Source organism: Rhea americana, unplaced genomic scaffold (genome assembly GCF_003343005.1).
Source record: "Rhea americana isolate MKP2758 unplaced genomic scaffold, rheAme1 scaffold_57, whole genome shotgun sequence".
Classification (NCBI taxonomy): Eukaryota; Metazoa; Chordata; class Aves; order Rheiformes; family Rheidae; genus Rhea; species Rhea americana.
The window spans coordinates 3216468-3233124 of NW_028186723.1; the positions used below are offsets into that span (position 1 = coordinate 3216468).

Below are 16657 nucleotides of genomic sequence, written 5' to 3' on the forward strand. Positions count from 1 at the left end.
TAATTTTAACAAAAGGAAGAGTAAGAACTCAATGCATTTCTCATCAAAATGAACAATAGGAGAGGAAAAAAGACTTTAAATGTGCAAGCCAGCATGTAAGACTAACTTCTTCAATATTTGGGTTTTCTATTTGAAAGATAGTGCGGCCTTACATCAGTTCAAATGTAGCTGTATACAATCAGAGGAAAAACATTTAAACATCCCAGCATGGGTATTTCCATTTAAATCTGATTACAGTGAAATAAAACTATGGCTATTAAAGGTTTAGAAGAACTACAAATACAAGCAGTAAAAGAAGACAGTTAGTAAATGAGGTAGTAAAACATTTCAGCAGGGCAAACAGTTTATAGCACTCAGCCTTCCTGTAGCAGTCTGTGCTATTCACTACAGACCCGTGCAGTGTTCCCTGAACTGCACTTAAACCTGCAATTAACCTTTCACGCCTAATGAAGCTGTTTTGCTGGAAAATTAAAATATATAGTGCTGCCTGTTTTTACAGAGACTGGGAGGAGAGCATCTCAAAATGAATGACTTTTTCAGATGCTTTTGTTCAAATGCAGAATTAAAGTGCTGTTTGTATATAAATCGGGAATGCGCTTTTCAAGGCAATCTCATTTGATGTGCTATATTTTATTCCTGTACTTATTAATTGCTTTGCATAATTGTAAAAAAAAAAAAAAAAAAAAAAGATCACACACCAGTAATTTTATGATTAGGCAGTTACTTTCTGAAAATAAACTATTACCATTTAACTTCCATTAGGAAAGACTAAAGAGGTTCTGCTAAAGATAACCGCATTCACATTGCTTTCTCTAGTGTTCTCATTGTGGAAGGCAATTATCTCTTACAAAAATATACTTTCCACATATGTATTTGACTGGGCTCACTTCTTAATGATCTTTCCATACCTATTCATAAAATAAGGTAGAGATTGTTTTAGCTGCACAGAACTAGGTCAGGTTGTTTCTATAACATTTAAAAGAAAAGCAAACTAGACTTAAATAGGTCTGGTTCTGCAACTAGGCTTAAATATCCAGACTGTTAGAGGTGACCCATTGATTCTCCATGTGGGAAGCATACTGACTGAACTTTTCCTTATGGCCACCTTACTCAAGAGTCAGAAGCAACCAAAGATCCTGGACTGGTTCGGCAAGTAAGAGTTCAAACAGAGGATATTTAAATGGCAGCATTCAGGGAAGGCAGGTAAATGAAATAAGCAATGGTAACAGATACTGAGTGCTATGGGATTTACAATTCCAGCTTTAATGACTATAAACACATTAAGATTTGTTGTTTAGTAATGAAACTATAAAATAAAGGTAAAGTCCTTTTTTTAATGAATATTTAAACCACAGCATTTTTATCAAACCTTCTGTTTTTTGATGTAAATCCTGCTTGCCTGCAGTGTTTGTGTATCAGCTTGACTTGGTAAATGAAATTCCTTTAGACCGCCACTCTGAAATAATGAATTGTTCCCCTCATTAATTGTATTGCTTTGATAACAAGGAACTATGCTGGGCTTAGCGAACATAAATGAATTTCATCAGATGTTTTGTGTGAAGTTTTGAAAAATGATCTTCTAGAGTGACCCAATTTTAATGGAACTCTAACAGCATGCCAGCATGTCCCAGTATGCAGCATTAAAGTTGAAGGAAAAAGTTTTTCCTTTTTGTTAATTGTTATGTAAAATGGGGTTAGTATTATGCATCCAAGCATTTTTGAAAAAAACTTACAAAAAAAAAAATTGGAAAACCTCTTTTTCTTATAATATATATTCCATTTAGTATACTTCCTAAGCCTAGCTGTTAAAGAATCAAATGTAAGCTAGCATCCAAATATTGTTTAAGTTTTATCCTTGGATTCACTACTACAAGATATTGCTGGTATTTTAAAGATGCCTCAGAGATATCTTTTAATTTCATTTATTAAAGTCCAGTTTAAGGAACCACTAGCTAACACCAGGAAATATATATGTATATGTGAGAAAAAATACTTAATTAATTAAAAAGACTTAATTAATGTTAGTTCTTACATATCCTGAAATGCAGCACTGATAATTGTACTTAATGTTTTACAGTATAGCGCTGTGCATTTTCAAAGAGCTCTGTGTTCAAATTCTTGCRACATTTTTACAAAGTAGGAAAAATAAAGTTACAGTTTGCATTAGCACAGAATTTCCAAGATAATGGAAACCTGGACCATTTCAGACAATATATCGTATGTTCAAGGAGAAACCTTTAGAAACACATGWAACTGAAAAATATTTTTTGCAAAGYTTGTGGTGGATAAGTGTTGCAATGAGGGGATGCATGAAAAATAGGTGTTGCCTAATTTCTATTCTGTACTGGAGAAAGTGCATGACTTGGAGTATACACTGTCAAACATAGTGAAACATATTTTAAAAGGTTTCATTGTGGAGTAACGTTGTTATTGGTGAGAGACTGAGATATTTGGGCTATATGAAGAACCAGTACCATCTTTGCCTACACTATGGCGATATGCAGACATGCTTTTGCAGATAAGGCTCTTGTGGTTTTCTCGCAGCCATGGTGGAGTAGAACATTTGGATGATGTGAATAGTCCTAATCTGCTTCTTTGCAATATCACCTGTGTGAGCTTAAAGATTATTCCAAAGGATTATCATGAGTTAAGCATACTGTCAATCACATTTCAATTGAGAAGTCAATAATTTCTAGCAAATGTGCTGTAACAAGCAAATGGAAGAGTAAGTTCTTAAACTGCTCATTTCTTATGCATGTCTATCCACACTCTCTGTAATATTCTGTTCAGATTATAAAAGGTCATGCAATATCAACAACTTGGAACAACTGGAACTTGGAAAAGAGTTTTGGTGAGTTGTCAATGTTTAGAGTTTATACAGGCCGATACCAGCACTTTTCACTCTCTGTTTCAAGTCCACACATTCTGGAGTATTTGTATATCTTTTTATTTGTGGTAAATACTAATACTTGCACATTCTGAAGTTAGGACAGCACATATGTTGCAAAGAGAAGTATTCAAGGCTATAACTTTGTCTTAACTGTGGTGTCTGTMTGTCACAGAGAGCTCCTACTCCACATAGCCAAGAAAACTGATAAAGAGAGATAAAGCTAAGGTCACACAGCTGATCAAAAAAAGATTGAAATGGAACTGAATTCTGATTCCCAGTCTAGTGTCTTAATTGTACTTTTTTGTTCCTCCATTTCTTTGCTGTTATCAAGTAGAATTTTAGAAAGTGAGAATTTGACATCTAGCTCAGAAATAAAGTTGATGATTTCTGGGAAGGTATAAAAACTGGATGTGAAAGGAACCATCACACTGCTGTGGAAATTTTCTCAGAAAAACTAGGCATTAAATACTGTTTTTCCTTTATTTATCTTACAGGTCTTGCAATTGCAAGTGCACTGATAGACATTTCACAACAGAAGCCTGCGGACTGTAAAGATAAGAATTCAGGAGTCAGAAATCGAAAACATCACCTTTCAACACGTCAAGGAACTTGTGTCTGAGATCCAAAAACTGCAACTGTATATTCTGTAATGTTTTCTTTTTAAATGGCTTCCATTGAAAGCTATACTACAGCCTCAGTTTTTGTGGAGGCAAACCTATGAATGAACGTATGAGGTAATGTGCTCTGTTATAATCTCGCTAGCAGCCTACTATACCCCAAAGCAGAACAAACTTGTGGTAGGTATGACTATATTTAATGAGCTTTAATAAAAACAGTGGATTCTGATATCAGCAAAATATGAAATAAAATACCTAGTGTCCTTAATCCTGAACATATCAAAGCAGGGAAAATCCTTGAATACAACTAGGAAAAACTGTACATTGTTTTGTAAAGTAGAAGGAAATTGTATAACTAAAAATAAAGCAAATTCCAGAAAAATACAGGACATTTTTGTATAGCTTAATGTAATAATGAGACTTGTACAGTTCTTTCCTTGTAATCAACATTAAGATGTATTTCTAGTAAGCAGGAACTAAAGAGGATCATTTGGATTTAGGTGTTCTTTTATCATTTCCTCAAATAGTTAGGCAGCTTTTGAAATCAGTAGGTAGGTACAGCTGAGAATACCACACATAGTATTTAAATGATCATTTTATATAAAAGCTTGATTTGAGCATTTCATGTTCTTTTTTATGTTGCAAAAGTCTAAGAAATATAATCTGGGCTACAGCAGAATGATGGGTGGGCTTTCATGTTTCTATTCATAAGATTTTTTTTTTAATTCTGAATGAGATATTTTACAGAGTGCATGTCAGTCTTTTATGCCAGCTAACTCATTATCAGAATTGATTGAGCATGGAAAAGCCTCTTTGGCAATCAAGTTTGCTGTTTTTTCCAAAGCTGTCTCCAAGACTACAAGTCTAAGGAGAGTTTAACTTACTTAAATTCAATATTGAAATTTTCTAATATCTGAAAATTGTCTGGACCTCTAAGTAGAAGAAATGAACCTAATCAGCACTTTGACCTTTATTTAATAATAAGGTATGGTTTTCTGATTTTTTTTTCTCCTAGCTGCAGAATTTCATCTCATCCTCACTTTTGTATCAGTTAAAGAATTATCCTGCATATCAAAAATGAAATAAATAAGTATTAAAAATCCAAGTTGTTTCCAGCAGTGGTTCTCAAATCTGACATCCATTATTGGACCTCAGCAACAAAAAGCAGATGAAAGAGTTTCCTTTCTATTCAATATTAGTCTTACAAGCTTTGGGGGGCTTGATCACCACAACAGAAAATCTAACCAACAGCTTTTAAGAACCTCAGTCTTTTTCTTTACTCACAGTTCATGAATATGTGAAACATCAAGAGAATTCTAAGGGTAGGTAGCAGACATGTCATGTTCTAATTTATGCATTACACATTGATGGCAGTACAATATGAAACCAGGAGTTTTATAAGATCTTGTTGAAAGTGTAGTTTCTCAGCTCCAAATTTGCCACTATACTCATGCAGGATAGTGATACAGATGTATAAATGCCTCATGTAATGACAGACTTTTGGTAAATATGAAAGATATAAAAAGATAATTGATGTTTACTACTATATCTGTATTTTTCATCTACTTTTTATTTCAAGAAGATGATGACATTTTACTGTTTATAGTTGACAACATAGTTACTTGCATGCCATGGTGGTGCAGTAGCAGTAATAAAGCCCTGTTGTGAGTTGTGTTTATTTCATAATACCATTCATACATAGAAGTATTCTGCTTAATTTCGATGAGGACTAAATGTAAAAAATGACTATAAAAAGGAACGATTGTACAGTATGTAGTTATATCTTATACAGAAATATTAGGTTGCATCTAACCATGACTGCTGTATTGTTTGATAAATTATGCATTTATGAACTATGATATAATTATTTCTTATGGCATGGTTGTTTCAGTATTTTCATATCTTAAAATAAGATTATTATCCTAAAATAATGCCATCACAATCTAGTGACTTTTCTTGACTATTCTGACCTCAATCTCTTATATCTTAAAACTTAAATAATTCTTTTTTAAAGCTTCTGTCAGGAACTTTTAATCAGTGCTGCTTTGTATATTGGAAAAATGGTCTTCTGTCAGTTTTAATGTTGATCTGCTAAAATGAAAGTAAACCAGTAGAACTGGTTTATATGGTGAACATACTTAAGAAAAAGAAAGAATCACTTGTCTGGAATATTTTCCAAACTCTGTGTTATCCTCAACCTAAACATTTTGCATAAGAGATATACAGTGTGTGTTTGGCAAATGTACCAGAGACCTCTGTACACAGACAGGCCATGTATTCCTGAAAAGCAGTTATTTTGACTGTACTTACCTCAAAAAAGGATGTATGCACCTGTATCTCAACTGGAGTTTGACATGACTTGAAAAGCAAATCTAACTGTTAAAGGGATTAAAATATCTTATTGCAGCACTTGAGATGGGCAAATAGCTATTAGCCATTTTATTATGTTAAAAATTAAAAATGTTACTAGAAAAGCATGCTTGTCATGGGAGCATTCAGCGTTTTCATTCACTCTAACAATGTTTTTTCCTCATGTATCTTTCTTCTCCTGGGATCCCTGATTGCATGAAAATTATTAAAGACATAGAAAAATAAAATAAACAAAGAAAAATATTTATATAATCATCATGATTAAATACTAGAAGTTTGCCAACACTTCTGAAAATGAAGTTTCAGAGTAACTGTTTCTGCTTTTTATTTTAAAGGTGCATAAATAGTGTAATATATCTAATAGCTACATCCTGTCAGTTGTTGGCAAATGCTAACTCTTTAATAATGACCACTGTAAATCAGATGAGAGGTTTTATCAACTGTCGCATTATGATCACTTCATGAGAAAGCCAGTTTTGTTAAACCTTGTTCTCCAAGTTTAATTTTTGAACTTTTTCTTAGAGTCAGAAAATGTTGAATGGTCTGTGTTAGCCCTAGTGTGATTTATGTTGGATGAAAAATAAACTATTAAATGCTGTTCTGGAAAGTCACCCCCTAGTGAAATTTTAATTGTCAGGATTCTACCCCCACTCGCTCAGTGTACTGATTCTGCAGAGGGAAACTTAGCAGCTCTGAATTACTGTTCAAAATATAAGACAGACCATCCATGATAGCATGGATCCACCAGTCTCTCAGTTCCTTTCTCAACATGTATACTTATATAAAGCCCTGGAACTACTAAAATATAATTTGAGCACATAAATTACATCTAAAACCTAAAGTCCAATTCTAGAAATTTTAAGACATGAAGATACCATTAACTAGGAACATTCAGATTCACCTGATTTTAAAATTTTCCTAGCTAATTGCTGTCTTTATAAGTTGAATGCCCTCCCATCCTCACAAATAAGAAACATTTGGCGAAGTTCACTTCTGGACATTGAGTTTTTATGTGTAAAATCCTCAGCAATAATTATTTTCTAAATAATCTAACATACAGAGCTGGAATCCTAATGGTAAGAATTTCAGTTTGGGGTCACTTTAACGGATAGTCACTCCTCATGCATAGAAACTCTGACAGTGTTAATCCAAATTACAAAATCATTATGTAGCTAATATCATTTCCAGTTTTTTAAAAAAGCTTCTGAAAGGTTTCTTGACAATAAAGGAAGTCTCTGTTAAAGSTATTTAGCACTCCTTCTCTTTCTGTTGTGCAAAGTTGTCCTATCCTGGTCGCTTGACATCATTACTGCAAAAAAAATATATAAATTAACTTTAGTTTTTCAGCCTGTAGGATGCAACATTTCCTGAAAAAGCTATAATTTACCAAAGCTTATTTGAGCTCATCTTTACAGTAAGGTACAGAATACCTAAGGAAATTTACATGTTTGGAATAATCCTGATTCCACAGACCCCAGCAGCAAAATTCCCACTGCTTACAGCTGGCCAAGATGTCCCATATTGTTTTCAGCTGTATTTGCTTAAATATTAACTAACCAGAACAAGGTTGTCAAAAGCAGACCTTGTAGAACCTGTGCTTGTATAATTCAGAGCCATATATTGTTTTTAATCCTCCATTTCATTTCCAAAATGTATCCTTATATATCTATGTTATATGGCCAAATAGCTACAAACATTTATGAAGTAAAAATCAATATGTGAACAAAATCAGGATTTACTTGAAATTTTAGCAACACACCTGAGATTTACTGTCCTTCAAGCTGAATGGTGGCCTTGACCTCAGGCTAAGTTGTGTTTGGGTTAAAAAAAATCTCTTTGCACCACTTCAGTTATGTTCAAAACTTGCTTCTTTCTCAAGTAAGAAAGAAAATATGGAAATTATGAACAAATAGAAAAATCTCTGTGAGGAATCTCAGATATTATTCTGATTTAGATCAGCTGTGAAACCAACTACGTAACACCATTTATATATATATAGTGTGTGTGTATATACGTGTGTGTGTGTGTATTAAAAAAAATGTGCTTCTTATAGGGTCTAAAGAGATTTTTCTTCTCTTCCATATGAGATTCTCACAAATTGCCATGGATTGTATAAAGAATTTAATTGAATCAGTGACARTGTGTGTGTGTGTGTCAGTGGTTAATTCTACAGAGATAAAGCCTCAAATGTCTTTATCCTTATCAGTGATGATATAGAAGTCTTGTTTGAAATGCTGTGTAGATAATACTGCTTAGGGGATTTATCAGTTTGCTATCAGTATCTTCAGCATGACCAAGACTGCGTAAGACCAGAGTGCATAAGGTAATGTACATATCTTTATTTTTTAGTATATTTTCCMGTAACATTTTTTAAGTGCTAAATTAAGGCCTAACCTAATAATACAGAAAGCTTATATGAATTTGGGGTTTGAGGGAACTGTTACTCTTTAGTAACTGTTTACCTTTCTGTCTTGGATGTTATCATCAAAAAATGCTTAGCTATGCCCTTTTCCGATTTTAGCAAATGCTTTTTTTCCAATAGACTTTTTATCGGACAATAGCAAGAAAAGAAGGACGTGGAGAGAGTCAGAAATGCTTTGTTTTCGTTGGTTCATTAATTTGAATAGARGGTTGAAATTGATGTGACAGGTATTGGGTCTCTTCTAACACCTTCCTATACCTAGAAGATACTTTAACCATCTTACTCCACTGAAGGTCTGAGGGGTTTTTTTGTTTGTTTGTTTGTTTGTTTTCTTGCATTATTTTCCAGGTCAACATTTGTCAAAGATCATTGTTCTGATGTGATTTTTCATTGGTTAACGTGAAAAACAACTTTTTTTTTTTTTTTTTATGTGAAGTTCTAAAGCTCTTAACATATTCAATTATGGAATATAAATAAAAAGTAAATATATTTATGAAAGATAATTTTAAGGATAATTACTCTGGATGTTTCCTATGACAACTCTACCCTAATAATCTGTGTCCTAAAAGTTTCCTCTCACAAATCAAATCTATTTTTATTTTTGTAAGCCACCATTTTGTGTCTAATAGCACAAAAAAACACGTGAGGTATAAGGTTTTTCTAAATGTATTAATGTAGACAATTTTGATCTGCTACTAGACAGTTGGTTGGAATTTAGCAAATCATTTTCCTGCTTTAAGTTTCCAAACTGAATACTTGGGAATGATAAAATTAACTTTCCTAATGACACAGGAATATTGAAGATTGGTTACTTAATTAATGTTTAAAGAGTACTCAGAGCTCTTTAACAAACTACAAATAGTCACTTTATGAATGCTAAGTATATTTTAGTTATTCAGTTATTTAGTTTCAGTATCTTTTAGTGCTAAATGTTTCAGTTTTCTGTACCACAACTTGATGAATAATTAAAAAAAGGAAACATTTGCTGACAAGTATTAAATGGTTCTTACTCCACAGCTCTTCAACAATAGAGATCTTTTACTGCCACATACTTTGCTCTCAATTTCTGCTGTCAAGGTCATCATTTGCCCATTGTTGATGAATCATATAAGGGGTACATGCATAAGCTATTCAACTTACTAATATCCTCGGTTAATCAGATTTGCCAGATGTCTGCCTTTTACCTTATTTGTTCGTTTGCCTCTCTCAAGTGTCCAGGCTTTGTACAATGTTTTCTGCTTCATTCACAATTGCCCAGACCATAGATTCTTCAGTGTACTCTGCTGTTTTCATGGTAATTGTAGTCTGAAAAAGTCAGTAATTGTTCCCCTTTAATCATGTTGAATAATACTAGGGATGATACATTTCTATGCCTTAATCCTGCCTATGTCTTAAACAGGCTAGATTTTACTCCTGATTTGTCCTCTATCGTCTTCTTCATTGCCAACAGCAAACATACCTTTCTAATAATATGAGGTTTTAAATCCTTCCAGTATGTCAAAGGCTATGATATATCATCATAAACTTTTTAAAAACCTATAAATCTATGTATGCATTCTGATTATATTCTTTTTTAACAAATATCTCATTAAAATATTTAATATTTGGTTGATCTCCTTTTTTCAAGRATACCCACTGGTTTTACAGGATTGTCCCTGTTTTATATGTATTTTATTTTAAAAAGTAAAACTTTCTGAGAGCTTAGAATTTAAAAAAAAGAGAGGCACTACACTAGCTTTTACATTCCATTTATTGAAAACTGTGTTCTATTGCTGTGCAACTTTTTCAAATCTCTGAAATCAACAAAATTACTCTGTACAGGCTTTGACTTATCTCCTCCTGCTTTTAGTAATTTAATGGGCGCCCTGTCAACACCTGGTGCTTAGCTCTTCCAAGGCTTTTAATTGCCTCTTGGATCTCATTGGAATTGACTTCCACAAACAGCTCAGCTGCATGAAAAATGACCATTTGCTGTTCACCTTTATTGGTTTTATCATTAAGCAGCTCATTAAAGTACTCCCGTCCATTCCTCTATAATTTCATTCTTTGTAAATAAGAGATTTCAATTTTCATTGTTTATCAGATTTGAAAGAAATTGATATCCTTTCCTCCAGACACAGATTCTTCCTTGAATACTCTCAGATGTCAGCGTTCCTGTTCTGCTCTGTCCTCTTCACCAGGCCGTTCAAATTTTGGCTTAATCTCTTTTGATTCAATATCATGAAACTGATCCAGGTTCAGAAGACATTCAGTCCTTTTTGGATGTTGATTCTGATTGCATTCCAACTACTTTCACCAGGCCATGTCATAGTCTTTGTTCTTGGAATTTTTCTGCTAGTTTCTTGAGCATGTTCATACTATATTTTTGATTATCTTACATTTCTTATCAGTATCATATGTTCATTTCATATACAAATATCGAAAAGCTTCAAAACTGTTCTTAACTGCTCCTCAGTGATTCCCTTATGATTTTTATCTGTAGCACATATGTTTAATTTGACACTTTGCTCAGACAAGACTGTCTCCTGCTATAACCTTTTAAAGTTTTTATACCCACCAATTTGTTCCCATTCCCCATGCTGCATTTTGAGTTCCTGTGGATTATATGTGGATTATATGTACTCGTAATGTTTCACATTCTCAGTTTACATCCTTTTCTTACCTCAGCAGTTTTACCCAGATGACCATTTCTGCTTTTCCAATACTAATTTAAGTGTTTCCTAAACATTTGTACTCCTAGGAGAAGAAAAGACCTTCAAATCCAAGTGTTAATTTGGCAGCATGTCTTTAACCTGCTCAGGTTGTTACTGTCAGCAGAGCTTTCAGAGTCACAAGTGCACCCAGGATGAGCTACCATGCCAAGATCTAGAGAAACCTAGCTAGAGCAGGTATGCAAAACCATTACCAAACTTCTGTAGTACTGTAGGTCTAGGGGTTGTTTTATTTGGCTTTTTGGGGGCATTGGTGGTTTTTTTGAGGAATTGAAGTATTTTAAGTAATTTTCTGCTATGGACACATGAACCATATTGTTGTATAGGTGTTCTCATTTACTTGAATACAATTTTATACAGTCTGCTTTCTGCTGTGCCTCTGCAGGTCCCATCAAAGGAGTGCCTACTTTGGACTACTTTGATAGTCCAAAGTTCTCTTCACTACTGAGCCACTGGTATTACTAATGTTGTACTAGATATAAATTATTTTGTTTTACAAATTAATTCAATTTTTCAAAATGGAGCCTTTAAAATTGCAAGGCTCAAAGGTGGCTCAAAAGTGAAGCATACAGAATTTGTGCTTTACCTTGTCTTTGCTCAAACTTCTCTGTTGCAGCAGACTCCCTTTGTTATAATAATTGCCAAGCTGAAAGGAGTACTTTGAAGCTTTGTTGGCTTCCGCCAGCTTTGCAAAATCTTGATTTGATGGCAGAAAACATAGAAGTGCAAAGAATCAGTTATTTGTGTTTCTGTGACAGTGCAATGTGCAAGTAGTAGTTTTTCTGTCTGGAAGGATCAACCTGTTTGATTTGCAGTTTCTGTTTAAAATTGAAGGCTAACAGGAAGGCCATCAGTAGCTGTACTCATACAGATTATGATTTCAACAGCAAAGATCACACCACTATGCTCTTAAGTAAAACATAAAGCTCTAAACAACCGGACTTTTTACTTTCTGAATCCTCACTTGATTGTAACAAGTATAATGTACAGGTGAAGTTATATTTTAGAGTACTGGAGACAAAATAAATGCTAACACACATTTGCCAAGGCAGTACATTTGTGCTCAAAATATATATGTACCTCTCAGGGCTTCTCTGACTTTTTCCCCTCTTCAGGTGTACAAAGACTGTAGATAAAAGGGAATTTCACTTTACGAATGGGTGAAGTAGAGGAAGAGATGTGTAGATCTGAGTGGATTCCAGTGAAGATACAAACATCTAAATTAGTTCCTGTAGAATATTAGATTCTAACTTAATCTTATACCTTTTGCAAGCTGGCTTCCAAACAGGGTAGCATCTACCTAGAAAATGTAATCATCTCTTATTGACCCAATTCCCATTCTACCTGAATGGGTCCCTCTGGATTTTGTCAGAAAGGACCAAACGCAACTTGGGCTGAATTCAGACATGTATATTCAATACATGATGCTGAAAACCCTACTCTGCTGTTTCAGGCAACGCAAATTATGGCTCTCTATATGGTCCAGTTGCTCAAGGCTTGATGGTGCAGGGCAATTCAGAGTCTAACCTGTATTCAAGAACAAGCTGTTCTGCAGAGTGGGCTAATACAAGTTATCTGCAAACTTAGACTCAGACTGCTTACAAAATGCAGCTTGGCTGCTGCTCAAAAATAAACAAAAAAACCCACACGCACAGCATAGCTGTGCTGTTTCATGCAGGAATGAAATGATGGCTGACCACTTCTGTCTCATCTTTCAGAAAAGTGCCCTGGCTGGGAGCTACATTTTACTTGGGACAGACTCTCCATCTCTCCAGTTGAAGGTAGAAAGATCAAACACAGAGAACGGAGAGCAGATCTGCATTTCCTCTCCATTTTTCTCTCTAATTCTGAGAAATTGAGTAGTCATGACRATAGAAAGCCAACATCACTATTAATTTTTTTCTAATCCATCAAATCATCAATTCCTCTCTTGCACAGTGATACAAGCCATGGCAGTCTAGGAGAAGACCTCTGATAAAATTTTTGAAAGCTTCACATATTCAGTTTGGGCTGGAGATTCTTGGCTATAGATTGAAAAAGGATTCAACAAAGTGGATTCAGAGTAAGAGGCTGGATTTGCCACTCTTGTCCTTAAGGAGCCAGAGTATAAAAGGCCAGAAAATAATTTTCAGGTCAAGTTCATTAATAGACCTAGGATCACCCTATTGAGATATATCAGCAAAACTTCACTGATTACAGAGAATGCTAGCAGTTTGTAGAATCTGGGAGCAAGCGCAAAGATTTCCTGTGGTGTGGAAACTTTATTTTTAAAATCTATTACTCTAATGTTTGTCCTTTGTATTCTTTGGAATCATCTTTACAGCTGGAGGTAGCCTCAAGATCATAGGCCCTGGTTCTCATGGGGCACTTCAACCACCCTGACATCTGCTGGAGGGACTACACAGCARGGCACAARCAGTCCAGGAGGCTCCTGCAATGCATTGATGGTAACTTCTTGTCACAAATGGTGGAGGAGCCTACGAGGAAGGGTGTCCTGCTGGACCTTGTCCTTACCAACAGAGAGGGACTGGTTAGAGATGTGGAGGTTGGGGGCAGCCTTGGCTGCAGTGACCACGAGATGGTGGAGTTCAGGATCCTGCAGGAAAGAAGTAAGGCAACAAGCAGGATTGCAACCCTGGACTCCAGGAGAGYGGACTTTGGGCTCTTCAGAGACCTGCTTGGAGGAATCTCATAGGTTAAGGCCCTAGAGGGAAGGGGGGTCCAGGAGAGCTGGCTAATATTCAAACATCACTTCCTCCAAGCTCAAGAGCAGTGCATCCCTATGAGTAAGAAGTGCAGCAAAAGGGGCAGGAGACCTGCCTGGGTGAGCAAGGAGCTCTCGGCCAAATTCAGACRGAAGAAGAAAGTMCACAGAMTGTGGAAGAGGGGACAGGCTGCTTGGGAGAATTATAGGAATGCAGTCAGAGTATGTAGAGACGTGGTGAGGAAGGCTAAGGGCCAGCTGGAATTGAGTCTGGCAAGGGATGTCAAGGACAGTAGGAAGGGCTTCTTCAAATACATCATCAGCAAGAGGAGGACTAGGGAAAACGTGGGCCCACTAGTGAACGGGGCGGGGGCCCTGGTGACTAGGGATACAGAGAAGGCAGAATTACTGAATGCCTTCTTTGCGTCAGTCTTCACTGCTAAGGGCAGCCCCCAGGAATCCTGCAGCCTGGACGTGAGGGAGAAGGTCTGGAGAAGGGAAGACTTTTGTTTGTTTGAGGAGGATAGGATTAGGGACCTTCTGGGCAGGCTAGACATCCACAGATCCATGGGCCCGGACGGGATGCACCCAYGGGTACAGAGGGAGCTGCCGGATGTTGCCAGGCCACTCTGCATCATCTTTGAAAGGTCCTGGAGAACTGGAGAGGTGCCTGAGGACTGGAAGAAAGCCAGTGTCACTCCAGTCTTCAGGAAGGGCAAGAAGGAGGAGCCAGGCAACTCCAGGCCAATCATCAGCCTCACCTCCATCCCCAGAAAGGGGATGGAACAGCTCCTTCTGGATGTCATCTGCAGGCATACGGAGGAAAAGGAGGTGATCAGGAGTAGCCAGCATGGATTCACCAAGGGGAAATCCTGCTTCACCAACCTGATCACCTTCTAGGATGGAATGACTGGCTGGGTAGATGAGGGGAGAGCAGTAGACGTTGTGTACCTTGACTTCAGCAAGGCTTTTGACACTGTCTCCCGTAACATCCTCCTAGATAAGCTCAGGAAGTGTGGGTCAGACGAGTGGACAGTGAGGTGGATTGAGAATGGGCTGAAAGGCAGAGCTCAGAGGGTCATCCTCAGTGGTGTGGAGTCTAGTTGGAGGCCTGTGGCTAGTGGCGTCCCCCAGGGCTCAGTACTGGGTCCCATCCTGTTCAACTTCTTCCTCAATGACCTGGATGAGGGGACAGAGTGCCTCCTCAGCAGGTTTGCTGATGATACCAAGCTGGGAGGAGTGACTGATCCACCAGAGGGCTGTGCTGCCCTTCAGAGAGACCTGGGCAGGCTGGAGAGCTGGGCAGAGAGGAACCTCATGAGGTTCAACAAGGGCAAGTGCSGAGTCCTGCACCTAGGGAGGAATAACCCTAGGCACCAGWACAAGCTAGGGGCTGATCTTCTGGAGAGCGGCTCTGCAGAGAAGGACCTGGGAGTGCTGGTGGATGACAAGTTGACCATAAGCCAGCAATGTGTGCTTGTGGCCAAGAAGGCCAATGGTCCCCTGGGTGCATTAGGAAGACTGTTGCCAGCAGGTCGAGGGAGGTGATGCTGCCCCTCTMCTCAGCCCTGGTGAGGCCTCACCTTGAGTAGTGTGTCCAGTCCTGGGTTCCCCAGSACAAGAGAGACACAGAGCTACTGGAGAGAGTCCAGCATAGGGCTACAAAGATGATCAGAGGGCTGGAGCACCTGCCCTATGAGGAACGGCTGCGAGAGCTGGGCCTCTTCAGCCTGGGGAAGAGAAGACTGAGGGGGATTTTGTCAATACGTACAAGTACCTGAAGGGAGGGTGTCAAGGGGATGGAGACAAACTCTTTTCAGTTGTCCCATGTGACAGGACAAGAGGCAATGGGCAGAAATTGAAGCACAGGAAGTTCTGCCCGACTGTGAGGGGGRATTTCTTCCCTGAGAGAGTGACGGAGCCCTGGACCAGGTTGCCCAGAGAGGTTGTGGAGTCTCCTTCTCTTGAGGTATTCAAGGCCCGCCTGGATGCAGCCCTGTCTACCTTGTTCTAGGTGACCCTACTGAGCAGGGAGGTTGGACTAGATGATCTGCAGAGGTCCCTTCCAATCTTACTGATTCTTTGATTCTGCGATCTTGTTACGTTCAGTGTGTACACTGCATTACCTCATTTCAGGGTTTTGTATGCCAAAGATTACAAGACTACACCTRTATAGCATAATGTATCATGGTACACAGGTCTCCAGCTAACTCTAGGTGAGTTAGTTTGGTTGCCAGAAGGGCACAGCTGCATCAACACTCTTCTCTGCCCCTCCTAATATCGCCTGCTTCTCTGCAGAGCCGATTACCTGAGGGAGAGACCAGGATGCTGGCACTGGTAAAAGCAAGCTTGTTCCCAGCTAGCTCAGGTAGTCCTGCACAGCATTTAATTTTGCTGTCTAGTTTCTAAATGAGGAACACTTCCTGCATTGGCCTTAATGCCAAAACAGTGCAAATAATGGTCTCACATCTAGCAGTATATTTAGTGCTATTGTGGGACTTTTTACTGTGGGATTTCTTATATGAGCTGGTGGAGCAATACAAATGTTAAGCTATTCTTATTAGTAAGTTATATTGTGCCCTTGAAAAAGACAGTTATTACTTTTCCTTTAAAGGCTGGCAATAACTGTACTGATCGGTGGAATCTGAGTCATAGCCTGAAAAAATTAATACTTGGAAGAACTGTGTAACAAAGAAGAAGCAACGAAGGAGTAGGAAATATTCCTTGGATTCATTTTGAACCAGATTTTGTGAAATTTTGTTGCCTTTTTGCCTGCTATTTCAGCTTCAAAGTTATTCTCTGTATGTATGTGTCTGACATACACACAGAGAATGTGTCTGGAGGTTTTTTACTCAGAAGTATTTAAATTTGTATCAATAAAGAACAGCTTTCATTATTTCTCAGTCAATGTTGGCATATGCAAAGGAAATTGAAAGCTGTGAT

General features: G+C 37.4%; 1 protein-coding gene across 3 annotated transcripts in view; it reads left to right on the top strand.

Moving 5' to 3' along the window:
• ATRNL1 (attractin like 1) overlaps positions 1–5324 on the top strand; it is a 515292-nt gene extending 509968 nt beyond the window's left edge. For all 3 annotated transcript variants that reach the window (XM_085319057.1, XM_085319058.1, XM_085319068.1), the window contains one exon: positions 3385–5324. In XM_085319057.1, the coding sequence (XP_085175183.1) occupies positions 3385–3509 (125 nt within the window). In that variant the 3' untranslated portion in view covers positions 3510–5324. The remainder of the gene's footprint in view (positions 1–3384) is intronic.
• Positions 5325–16657: the final 11333 nt, after the last annotated feature.